This window comes from Belonocnema kinseyi, chromosome 3 (genome assembly GCF_010883055.1).
Source record: "Belonocnema kinseyi isolate 2016_QV_RU_SX_M_011 chromosome 3, B_treatae_v1, whole genome shotgun sequence".
Classification (NCBI taxonomy): Eukaryota; Metazoa; Arthropoda; class Insecta; order Hymenoptera; family Cynipidae; genus Belonocnema; species Belonocnema kinseyi.
Genome location: NC_046659.1, coordinates 80,470,722 through 80,484,314, shown reverse-complemented (window position 1 = coordinate 80,484,314; position 13,593 = coordinate 80,470,722). Strand labels below are relative to the sequence as shown.

General features: G+C 29.6%; 1 protein-coding gene across 1 annotated transcript in view; it reads right to left on the bottom strand.

The window, feature by feature from the left end:
• The window catches only part of LOC117168826 (cadherin-87A), a 264,168-nt gene that overhangs the window by 39,258 nt on the left and 211,317 nt on the right, over positions 1 to 13,593 (bottom strand). The window contains exons 5-9 of the mRNA XM_033354673.1: positions 11,697 to 11,831; positions 7,874 to 8,066; positions 5,883 to 6,193; positions 1,876 to 2,031; positions 1,500 to 1,687 (exon numbers count right to left, since the gene is read on the bottom strand). Coding sequence (XP_033210564.1) covers positions 1,500 to 1,687; positions 1,876 to 2,031; positions 5,883 to 6,193; positions 7,874 to 8,066; positions 11,697 to 11,831 — 983 coding nt within the window. The remainder of the gene's footprint in view (positions 1 to 1,499; positions 1,688 to 1,875; positions 2,032 to 5,882; positions 6,194 to 7,873; positions 8,067 to 11,696; positions 11,832 to 13,593) is intronic.

The window sequence follows — 13,593 nt, the reverse complement described above, 5'->3', positions numbered from 1 at the left end:
TAACTTGTTTGGCTGCAGATTCATAATTTTAGTTGAAAATTCATCTCTTTTCTTGAAAATTTAACTATTTGGTTTCAAATTCATTTTTTATATAAAGTTCAACTATTTGGTTCAAAATAATCTTTTTTGTTGGACAATTATGTCTTTTGTCGAAAATTTGTCCTTTTTCGTTTGAAAATGTTAGAAAATTCAACTATTTGGTTCAAAATTAACTTTTTTTGTCGAAATTTTATATTTTCGGTATGAAAATTCAATCCTTTCATTGAAACATAGGAGAAAATTGTGTAGAAAAGTGTTGTATTTGATTTGAAAATTCAATTCTTTTGTCCAAAATTTACCTTTTTGGTTTAAATGTGGTAAGGAATTTGACTATTTGGTTGAAAATGGACTTGTCCCTGTAAAATTAATATTTTCAATATAAAACTTGAATAATTTGGTTGAAAATTCAGTATTTTCTTAAAAAATTAATTATTTGGTAGAAAGTCTAACTATTTTTGCTTGAAAGTAATTTTTTTGTTAGATATCTTATTAGCTTTTTTCCAAATTTTTTTTGTCGAAATCGGTGAAGATTTGTGGGCTGTACGTTATTCTGAACCAAACTAATCATTTTTCTTCCCATTGTGCGGCCCAATGTGAAAAAAACTCATTTTTGATTTTTCATAATTTTTGTATGCTGCCAAAATTTGAATTTTCGATTTTTCAAGAAAATTCAAAAAGTTGTTAGAATAATCTTGTTTTTTGGAATGTTGTGAAAGCTATAACCCTGTTAAATTTCGCTTTTATAAAAAAAAGTAATTAGTATAAATTGTTTCTCTGTTCGAATACTATGAATATCCGTGGAGCAAATTTTTGATTTTTCAAAAAAAGTGGTCTCAAATATTCAAAATGTGCTCACTTTTTAAATTTTTATCCAAAATCGCTGTCTAACGAACTTGACCTTTATTTTAGGATAGTAAAAGAATTTACCAAAGGCAAAATCCAATCAGTCAATTCTTTCGAAAGTTATCGTGCTAACAAAAAAAAACATCCACGGACGGACAAGACACATTCGTAAAAACCTTTTTTTCGGATTCAGGGGGTCTCAAAACATAGACATTTGACAAAAACTGGAGGTGGGGGGGGGGTCAAATTTTACACAAATCTAATACCTTCTCTGATGAGAATGTAAAAATAGACAAATTGACTTCAATCTAGACTCATTTTACCCAGAATTTTGAGAGAAATCAATCCTTTAAGGAGACCATTTTTTAGTTCTGGCATCATCAAAATTAAGAGAACTTAATCATTACTCGAATAAGAAATGTGCTGTATAAAGGTCGAGCATATTCCGAACACGTGATCTCTTTAGAATACTAAAGATATTAATCGAATAATTTCAAATTTCATATCTATTATAAGTAACCCAAAAGGAAACTTTTCACTGCTCAGGCATTTTCAATTTATAAATTCTCTTTTTCGATCCACCCTACTGTGCATGAATATAAGAAATGAAATCTTACCGGCCACTGTCACGATCTTTGGCAGTAATTGTCGCAATTGAGCTCCCCGGGGCTGCAGTTTCGGACACAACAGCCGTGTAAGTTGGACTTGCAAATGAAGGAGAATTGTCATTAGCATCGACGATCCCGACAGTTACGGTGGCAGTCGATGATAGCTTCGGATTTGTATGTAGTTCCTCTGCAATCACCTGCGAATGAAGCAAATGTTGTGATTCCAATTGAAGAGAGTATAAGAAAATTAGTGAATGTGTACGGCACGAATCAAGAGGACAAACAAAAAGTTTATTTAAGATCTCTTTTTCTCGCAGAGACGGACCATGAGAGGAGTTTAGCCAGAGGCGAAAACCGAGATGTAATTGCATTACAAGTTGCTCACCAGAATGATAAACTTCCTCTGGTTGGGATTCTCGTAGTCTAGGGAGCCGTTGGTCACACGTATATTGACCGAAGTACTTCCGGTCGCCTGGGCCGGCTCAATGGCGAACGCACCAGTTATATCTTCTAATCGCAGAGAGAACGCGGAATTTGAACCCTGGAAAAAAAAAGAATTGGAAAGGATTTTTTTAATTTTTGTAAAGCAGATGTGGCCACCAGCTCAAAATGCTCTCAAAACAGGGGAAATAAGGTGATTTTTCAAGAAAATACCAGATTTAAAAGATTTCTATTTGAAATATATCACATTTTCATCAAAAAAAGATTACTTTTCATTCCATGAAGACGAATTTTCTACAAGGGTTTGAGTTTTTAGCTAAAAAGTCGAGTGTTTTTAAGATTGTTAATTTTTAAACCCGAAAAAATGTATTTTCAACAAAAAAGTTAAATTTAAACCAAGGAAGATGAGTTTTTAACCAAATAGTTGAGTGTCCAATATTAAATTTTAATTTTTAAAATTTTAATAATATATTATAAAATATAATAGTATATTATTAATTGAAAACCAAACAATTGCATTTAGAACCTACGAAGACGAATTTTTAACAAAATTATCCAATTTTCAAACAAAAAAGATTAAACTTCAAACAAAAACAGTTGCATTGTCAAATAAGTAGTGAATTTCCAAGTCGAATCTTGCAGAACACAGTTAAAATTTCAACCAGAAATATTAAATTTTCAATAAAAAAATTTGTTTAATTCAAGAAAGATAAATTTGTATTCAAGAAATATGACACTGTCTACCAAAACATAAACTTTCAACAAAATAGTTAAATTTGTAGCCAAAGAGATGAGTTTTTCAAGAAAAAATAATTTTTAACAAAAGAGTTAATTTTCCAACCAAAAAAGAGGAAGTTTGAACCAAATATTAAAATTAACAAACAAAAAGATAAATTTTTAAGTAAAAAGTCGAATTTTAAACCTTCGAAAATGAATCTTTAACCAAGTTGTCCAATTTCCAAACAAAAAAGATTAAACTTCAACCAAGAACAGTTACATTTTTAATCAAATAGTGGAATTTCAAAGTTAATTTTTTTAGAACACAGTTGAAATTTCAACCCGAAATGTTACATTTTCAATAAAAAAGTTCATTTTCGACCAAGAAATATGACTTTTCCATCTAAGCAGAAACAAAACCAAATAGTTGAGTTTCCTAGCGAAAAAGTCGAAAATTTTAGAAAATAGTTGACTTTGACAAACCAAAAAGATGAATTTTCAACAATAAAGTTATTTTTCATTCAACAAAGATGAATTTTTAACCAAAAAGGTAATTTTCAGTTGAAAAATGTAATTTTTAACATAATTGTTGCATTTACAACCGAATAGTTGAACTTTTAAGAAAAATAGATGCATTTTCAATAAATAGGTTGATAATTTTAGTAGTGGTTTAGTAGTGGTTTAGTAGTAGAATTTTCAAAAAAATAGTGAAATGAAATTTTTAAAAATAGTATAATTTTCAATACGAAAAAAGGAATTCTGAAACAAGAATAATAATATTGGACTTTCAAAATAAGAATAACTAGGTTTAAATAAAAAAAATATAAAATTTAAGGAAAGTAGGTACTTGAATTTTTAACCCAAAGCGATGAATTCTGCACAATTTCGTTAAAAATTGAATATTCAGTTGAAATTTCAACTGTTTTCATGAAGATTTGACTTTTTGGACAGAAATGAATTCTTTTGGATTAAATATTCTAACTTTTGGAAGAAAAGTAATCTTTTTTGGTTGGAAATTAATTTTTCTTGGACGAAGGTTCATTGCCTTCTATAATATTTGACCACTATTTTGTACAAAAATTCAACTTTTTTGTGAAAAACGCGTCTCTTTTGCTTAAAAATTAAACTATGTGGTTGTAAATGCAACTGTTTTGTTCAAAATCAATTCTTCTTTGCTGAAAATTCAACTATTGGGTTCAAAATTAACTTGTTTTTTGAAATCTTTTAGGGTTAAACATTCATATTTCTGGCTGAGAAATCCACTACTTCGTTGAAAGTTTGAACTATTTTGTTAAAATTTAAACTACTTTGCTCAAAATTTATCTCTTTGATAGAAAATTGACCTTTTTTATTAGGAATCCGTCTTTTGGTAGAAAAGTCATGATCGAGTCAACTTTGTTGTTGTGAACTTTGCTTGGAAATTCAACTTTTTGGTTGAAAATGAAACTACTTTTTGGTTGAAACTTAATCTTTTTTGTTTGAAAATACGGTAATTTGTTTGTGGATTCGTATTATTGGGTTAAAATTTAAATATTTAGTTAAAAATTCAACTTATTTGTTATAAATGCGTCTCTTTTGCTCGAAAGTTCAACGAATTAGTTGTAAATGTAACTGTTTGTTCGAAGATTAGTTTTTCATTTGGAAATTAATCTTTTCGACTTTTTAGCAAGAAATTACAACTTTTTGTGGAAAATTCTTCTTTTTGGATTTAAAATTAAAATTTCATTTAAAAAATGTATTCTTCCGTTTTTTTAAAATCACCCCATTTCGCATATTATACCTTGAAGTTTTAAGATGTTTAATTTTTTTTAATTGATACATAATAAAGCAATTAGTATTTAATAATTATGATTATAAACCAAAAAGATTTGAATTTTATTGAATAAATATGTCAGGATCCTTGACAGTCATGTTAAACCAAATAGTTAAATTTTAAACCAAAAAGATGATATTTCAATAATAAGAGGAGTTTCCTAGCTTAAAAGTTGAATGTATTAGAAAATATTCATTTCCATACACGAAAAAATAAATTTTCGATAAAGAAGTTGATTTTCAACCAAGAGAGATTAATTTTCAGCGAAATAGTCGAATTTGTCCATATAAAAATTAATTTTAAACCAAAATGTTGCTTTAACAACCTACAAAGACGAATCTACAACCAAATTATCGAATTTTCAAACAAAAAAGATTAAACTTTAACCAAAAACAGTTACATGCTCAAGAAAATAGTGGAATTTCCAAGTCAAAAGTCGCATTTTTTAGAACCCAGTTGAAATTTCTACCAAAACACGAATTTTCAACAAATTAGTTAGAATTTGTAGCTAAAATTCAAATTTTTTAGATTAAAAATTTTAGAAACCTGGTACCTAGATTATTTTTATTTAAAATATGTATTCCCCCATTTTGTTGTAAATTACCCTATTTCATCTGCTTTAAAAGCATTTTGAGCTGTGAATTCTGAAATAATGTTTATAATAATTTAAATTGCATATTTTACCTTGGAGTCATAAGATGTTTAATTGTTTTTTTAAATTTATATATAATAAAGCAATCAGTATTTAATAATTATGATTATAAACGAAAAAGATTTGAATTTTATTGAATAAAGATGTCAGGATCCTTGACAGTTATGTTAAACCAAATAGTTAAATTTTCAACCAAAAAGATGAATTTTCAATGAAGAGAAGAGTTTTCGAGCTAAAAATACGAATGTGTTAGAAAATAGTTGATTTTCAAAAACAACAAAATAAATTTTCAAGATAAAAGTTGATTTTCAACCAAGAGAGATTAGTTTTCAGCCAAATAGAAGAATTTCCAATAAAGAAATTATTTTTATACCAAAAAGTTGCATTAACAAACCTGTAAAGACGAATCTTCAAACAAATTATCGAATTTTCAAACAAGAAAAATTTAAATTTAAACTTCAACTTTCAATAAAAATGTAATTTTCAGCCAAGAAAAATTTTGTAGCTTAAATTCGAATTTTTTGGATTTTAAATTTTAGACTTTTTAAATCTTGTACCTAGATTATTATTATTTAAAACATGTATTTCCCCTTTCTTTTAAATTACCCTATTTCTTCTTCTTTGAGAGCGCTTGAAGCTGTATTAATTGTATTAATACTACATTTTGGCTTGAGGTACTAAGATGTTAATTATTTAAAAAAATTATATAATAAAGCAATTAGAAAAAAAACGAAAAAGATTTGAATTTGAAAGAATATAAAGTTGTTACCACGTCAGGATCCTTGACAGTCATGTCCAAATGTGGAAGCGGAGTTCCATCGGGGACATTTTCGGGAATTTCGATATTGTACTCCCGCTGATTGAAGGAAGGTGGCTCGTCATTGACGTCTTTGATAGTGACGGTGGCTTCCGCCGTTGAAACTGTCGATTCGTCGTTTCCTGGCATGCCACCGATTACCTCTCGTGCCTTCACCGTCAGCGTCAAAACTCCAGTCGAATCCTGTAAAGCCTCTCTATCCAGAGGTTTTGCTGTTCTCAGTTCACCAGTGGTAGAATCCAGGAGAAAGTAATCGAATGGATCTGTTGGGAATCAAATAAAATCGAATTTCAAACATATCTGACGCGTTAGGGTTCTAAGTACTAGCATTGGAACTAATGTCGGGGCCAAATCTCTAGGCCCCTCACTTCATTGACTTTTTCATCTGAAAGCTTACAAGTCTTCCAATTTCATCGATATGATCACTTTTGGCCTGAAAAATGTTTGTCAGTAGTTAGTATGGAAAAAATCCCCAAAAAACAGAATTTTTCGTCCTGCTTTATCAAGTGTCGACTTCCACCTGTTTACAAAAGAGAAAGTCGACGTCATACAAACGTATAATTTTATACATTATTTATTTTATAATTTTTTTGGTTGAGAATGCAACTTGTACTTATAATTCTCCTTATTTTATTGACAACTGAACTATTTTGTTAAAACGTATTTCTTTTTTATTTAAAATAAAACTATTTCGATGAAAATCAACTTTTTTCCTGAAAATTTATATTTTCGGTTTGAAAAATCCACTGTTTTGTTAAAAATTTATTTTTTGTCGTAGAATATGAATTTTCCTGGCAACAAATTCATTTCTTTAGATGAAGATTTAACTACTTTGTTGACATTTTTTTAGTTGAAAATTCATGTATTTTGTGGAAAATGTGTAATTTTGGTTAAAAATTCATTTCTCTGTTGAACGATTAACCATTCTGTTGAAAAATCATGGTTTTTTTTGTCACAAATTTTACATTTTGTCTAGATATTTAATTTGTTCCCATCAAAACGCAAATGTTTTGTAGAACATGCGTTTTCTTTTTAAATAGAAAATTCGTTTTTTTCAACATGAAATGTAACTATACTATTTTTGGCTACAAATTGATCTTTTTGGTTGAAAATTAATTTCTTTTCTTGAAGATTCAACTACATAGTTTGTTGAAAATTAATTTTCTTACTAAAAATGTAACTATTCTATTTCTGAGTGAAATTTTATCTTTTTAATTCAAAAAATCATGTAGTTTGTTGAAAAGTTGCCTTTTTTGTAGAAAATTCATCTTGTTGATTAAAAATTCATTATTTTTGTTAAAAATTCATCTCTTTGGCTGAGAGATTAACAATTTACTTGAAAATTAGTTTTTTCTGGTTAAAAATTAATTTTTAAACTGAAGATAACTATAGATAACCCCAACTGCTTTGTAGAAAATTAGGCTCTTTCGATACAAAATTCAACATTTTGGATCAAATTTGTTCCTCCTGTTCTTTTTTGTTCAAATTAATTTTTTAAATGTCCATTTATCACGTGTTTCGTTGAGAATTCGTCTTGCTTAGTAGAAAATTAATCTTCTTGCTTAAAACTTTATCTTTTTGGTTAAAAAAAAGAAATTTACCAAATCCAAATCCTCCTTCCAAATCTCCTTACGTAAATTGTAGACTAAAAGTTTTTAAAAGAAATTTAGGAACAATAATTTTTTGCCTTAACATTAAATGAAAAATTGGTCAGGGAAAAGTCATGGCATTTCGAAATTGGAATTTGTTAGCAATCCTGTTAATGATCGGAATACTTGAAAAATAGCTCAATTTTAAACTTTAGCCTTTAGACTTGAGAACCGCAGTTTCTTTTCAGAAAGGGATGATTAACTACTCGTTTTAAAAGCTGCAATTTCGAGCTCTGACGGGAAAGAGAAAGGAATCACATTAGAAAACAGAAGAGATTCTGAAATGCTACTTACTGGTGACGAGCTCGTAAACGATCTTTCTCGGCATGCCTCTATCACCATCCCGAGCTTTTACCGTCATGACCAAAGTACCAATTGGATCATCTTCACGAACCACTCCCGTCAGTGAATCCAAAAACTCAGGTGGACTATTTTGTATGTCAGTTACTTTGATTTCAACTCCAGTAGTCCTATTGTTCGTTCCATCCTGGTTTTACGAAAACAATTCAAAATTCAATCACTTTTTCAACTAAAGATTAGGTGAAACCTTCCTACAGTGGATAATGAAGCCTATACTGGATAATCATTAATTAATAGCATATATATAATTAATTTTAATCTTAATTTATTTAGAAATATAGTATTTTAACCATTAATTTAATTAAATTAATTATTTTATATACATTAGTATTTTTAATTAATGATTGCCCACTGTGAGGAGGTTTCCCCTAGATATTTCATTACATTGCTCCTTCCTAAAATTTTTTAATCTAAGTGAAGTAGCGTCATCGAAGTTTTTGTATAAGTGCCTCGAACAAATTAATCGCCATGCAGAAAAAAATAGAATTTCAGAATATTTAAAATTCAGTGATTTCAATTTCAAAGTTTCAATAGTGTATAAGTGAAATTAGGAGGTCTTCTAATTTGAGTAGATTTAATTCTGAAGGTTTTAAAAGTAGACACTTAAAAAACACATAAAAATTGTATAATCTTAAGACAATAGGCTTTAGATTAAGTAAATAAAAATCGAAACCTTCAAAATATTAGACAATCTGGCAACCTTTAAATGAAAATAATTTTAAGGGCGATTTAAAAAAAAAGCTGACTACTTTAATCCTAGTTATTTTTCACTTTTCCTTTAAATAATATATTTTTTAAATTATTCCAACCTACAAATTTTAAATGAAAAATGGCTAAATAATATTTAAAACATTTTTTAAATATCTGAGATTCACATATATAACTTATATTGACTTGAAAAAGATGAAAATCAAAAGTAGAGTTTTTTATTGCTGTTGGAATATTAATCAAGAAAATAATGTATTTAATTTGAAGGATCAATCTAAGAATAAGCCAATGCAAAAATACATGTAATTGTAAAAATAAAAATATGTAGAAAAAAATTGAATGGTAATTTCCTACAATTTACATTGATAAAACTATAAAAAGTGGCTTTATGTGCGCCTTTTTCATCAATGACCACGATTGTTAATTAATCGATAAAATTTTAAATTGTAAAACTATGAATGTCTGAATTTGAATTTTTTTCAATGCCTAATTTATAAAGTTTTAACCGAAAATTATTCAATTTTGAACTTATTGCTGTTTGACCATAAGAATTTACATTTAAAATAGTTGGAATATTTGATGAATGTACATTTTTTAACAATATTGACAAAACTAGATTATTTTAAATTTAAGGTTTTTGACTGAAAAATTTGAAATTTTAAAATGTTATAATTTCACTTGAGTGGAGTGAGTGGAAGCTTCTAATGTGTCCCCTAAGGGTTTACATTTTTCTTACACCTTCTCTCTATTCCTTTACACACCCTCCACACACTTACTTGGTGGTGGAAGGGGGACCTACAGTTTAAGGTGGGTTTCGAACCACCAAGAGCAACACAGCCTTAAGTACTTAGAGAAAACCTTTTTCTCTAGAGGTACCGGTCCCACGGACTCTCCGGAGATGAACAACTCCCTTGCTAGGCTAGTGTTCACTGCATGGGCCACCGAGACTCTTCCAGAGTGCGAGGCGGGAATCGAACCCGCAAGCCGAAGGAGTGGGTCCAAAGCCTACGCTTTAGCCCCCACGACCATCGTCCCACTTTATAAATTCACTTCAAATTCAAATTTCCAACCTTAGAAGTTTTAAAGCATTAAGGCCTCGGACTCATTTGAGAAATTAAAAATAATGTCAATAGTAGCATAAATTTTGAGGAATAGTAGAAAAACAGTGCCATGTAATTTATTAAATATTACATTGAAGGCTTAACAATTTTTTTAATTGAATAAATCTCCCAAAACTTGCCTGAGATTCTTTCGAATGTTTCAAAATACCTATGAAATATTATAATTTCTTTTGAAATCATACTTATCCTTTAAATCTATAGAAATCTCTAGAAGTCGCTTGAAATTGCCTTCATTTATTTATTTTTTTTTTAATTTTCTGAAAATCTACGAAATTCTTTAAAATCCCTTGAAAATACAACATTTCGCTCAATTTCTTAAAAAAATTTTAAACATCCTACACTAATTACAATCCCATGAAATCTTTTAAAATACTCTAGAAGCTTTGAAATCCCTTCAAATATTCGAAATCTGTTGAAATCCATAGAAACTGATTAAAACCCTTGAAATATATAGAAATTCGTTATGATCTTATGGAATCTTTTAATTTTTTTCGAAGTTCTATAAATTCCTTAAATAGTTTGAAAATCTTTGAAATCGTCCAAAATCATTTGAAATTTAGTTGAAATTCCTCGGATCTTTTAAAATACACTATATTCTTTAAAAACGTTTGAAATTTTAAAATCTTTTAAAATTACTTTACAAATCTTTAAATCTTTCAAACCTTCTAAAGTCCCATATAATCTCATAAAATCCCCAGAAGTACCTCAAGATTTTATTAAATTTGATTTAATCTTTTAAAATATACTATATTCTTTAAAATCCTTTGAAATTTTTAAAATCCCTTGAATCGTGTGAAATCTCGTACAACTTGAAATCTTGAATATCTTTGAAAAGGACTTTAAAAATGTTTAAATCTTTGAAATCCTATAAGACCCTATAAAATCCCTAGAAACCCCTAGGAGTCAGTTAAAATTTATTACCACTTCATGTACTCCCTAAAATTGATTCCATTTCATGTACTTCCTAAAGTTCTCTAGAAAGTCTTTGAATTTCGTAAAATGTAATTACTTGTAATCATATAAAATAGCCTAAAATATTTCAAATCCCTTGAAATCCATTGAAATCTCGTGAATGATCTTGGAATTTTATTATCTTTTGAAATTTTTTAATTTAAAAAAATTTTGCATTTACTTGAAATCTTATGTAATCTTCAAAGTTTGAAGTATCCCTCACTTCTCCCATCCCCACTCTACTCATTTCCCCTACTTTCCCAACAATGATTTCTTCTAATTACCCCTAATTTACCGCCACTTATGTCCCCTCATTTCTCTCTATTCATTCCCCCCAATTACCCCTACTTTCTCTCCACTCACTTCTCATTTCCACTACTTTTCCTCCTGACATTTCCCCTCAATTATCCTCAGTTCTCCTACTTGTCAAGAAGTACGAAAAACGGACACTGACGAAACTGTAAGTGTTTCTGCACGAGACTACGAACCCATAAAAATAGTATGCTCCCTTTTTTCTAAATATTAGTAAAATAGTTTCATCGTAAATAAGAGTCAAAAAGAGTTAATAATGTTGTGAGTCCGAGGCTTGAGAATTTTAAATAGGATAGATTTTGCTACTCAAATGTTCACAGACAAAACATGAATTCACTCTCTATTACCGGATGGCGGGTGTTTCAGGAAATTAATTAAGTTGACAGTGATGTTGGCTAGACTCATAATTAGAGAGCTAAAGAAAATGTAGTGAGAAGAGAATGAAGTTGTTTTTCTGGGTAGCTAAATTGAGTCGAAGAAGCAAAGTTGTGATAGTAATTAGTGTCTCATAAGACAGTGTTTTATAATAAGAATTAATTAACTCTGCCATTCGTTTGCATATGCGCATCGCATCGCATCGTCTACATTGAAGAAATAGGAAGGAAGGAGCTAGGAAAAAGCTGAAACAAGCGACTAATTTATATCCATTTCCGAGTTCCACTCACGCTCGCCATGAGAAGCAGCTGGTAGAAAGGTCTCTCCTTGTAGTCAAGAGGCTGTCGCAGAACCAGAGAACCCACGTACGTGTTTTCGCTTTTCTCCACATCGTCTATTCCAAACTTCATGCAAGCATCGGGAAACTGAAACATATCAATATCCAATAATCTTTTATTCAATTTATTCCATTTATTCACCCCTTTTCTTTCATTTCCGAATCAAAGTTCAAATATAATTCAATTTCACTCCTCGTACTACGGATATTGTAGAAGAAGGCTCTTTCAGATAAATGAAGAAAAGTCAACGGATTATAAAATTATAACTTCTATTCAATGAAGTAAAGTTTTTTTTAGATTACTGGTCGTTGATCAGCAATAACTTCTATATTACACTCAACTCTCGATATAAGAACCCCCGGTTTACGAAATTCCTAGAACTGAGAGCCTTCGAATATTCGTGAAGAGAGAAACGGCGGTGCCTGGCTATTCCCCCGATTTAGGATCAAGGCGAAGGCAGGCCATGCCCAAAATCGGCCGTATATTGGCTGTCGAGCGTACTAAAAAACTCACGCAATTTTAGAATTAAAACATAAGACTAATATTATGACCCTAATTGCATTTTATAATATCTACTAGCAGAAATTTACCTGGCGTTGCCCTACATAAGAACTGAACCGACACGATAATATAGTAGTAGATATAGTAGATGATACTGTATTCAACATTAGGCTGATGTTGATCCCATATGAAAATTAGCTATTTTTTATTATCTTTTATTATTTTTGGAAATTTACAACCATTAGATATACAAATATATAGGGGTCATTCACAAAATACGTGATACATTTTACAGGTACTTCTGCCCCCTCCCCGCATGATACCTTTTCCATTGGTCTTAACATGGAGAATGATACTTCGGCAGACTAACAAATTTTTACACTTCCAGAACATTTTTCTTTTTTTCCCACACATTGAAAATATCAACCAAAAATAATTCAAATGTTTCAGCAAATTTTATATGTTAAGAGTTTCAAATTGAGCCATCCCCGAATCTTGTTCAAATTATAATGATTTTTATTGAAAATACCAATCATTTCCGACGAAAAACATGAAATTATTATATAACAAAAAATAGTTTAGAATTGTGAATCTCGTTTAAAATTGAATTATTTTGTTTAAAATAACCGATTTCCTGGGAAAACGTCAATATAACCAGAAACTGTTAAAAAGTTGCATATCTTGTTCAAACTATAATATTTTTTGGTCTGAATTGCTAATTTTTGACGTAAAACGCTAATGTCATCTAAAATTGGTAAAAAATTGTGGACCTTTCAAATCTAATGATTGTTGTTAAAAAATATAAATTTTCGTTGAAAAAAAATCAAATTTCTTAAGCAAAAAAATATGACTCTTAACATTCGTTAATTGTGTCATTAATTCCAGAAAATACTAACTTTTCATGATTGTGTGGGAAAAAATTATACAAATACCAATTGTTTAAGCAACTGCAAACTATGTTAAGCAAAGAATAATATCTTTAAGAAATTACTAAAATATTAATTTACAAATATTTAATAAGAAATACTTCCTTTTTAGATTTTTTCCATAACCGAGCTTTTCTCATTTAAGACCCTATATTAATTTCAAAAGTCCAGAAGCACGGGTTAGTGTTGATTTTGATCTCTATCCAACAGTATTGGAGAAAAATGAAAAAGAGAATTCGATCCATTTTTGTAGGGTTTCATAAGCTCAGGACAGAAACCCTTATAGTTTTGGTCAGGTGTCCGCTTGTCTGTCCATCCGTTCGTCTATCGTACTTTTTTCCAAGAAGGAGAAGTGAGGGGGAAGTATAGTAGGGGGTGTAGGGGAATGAGGGGAAGGAATGTAGGCGTGATGACGGGAGAAA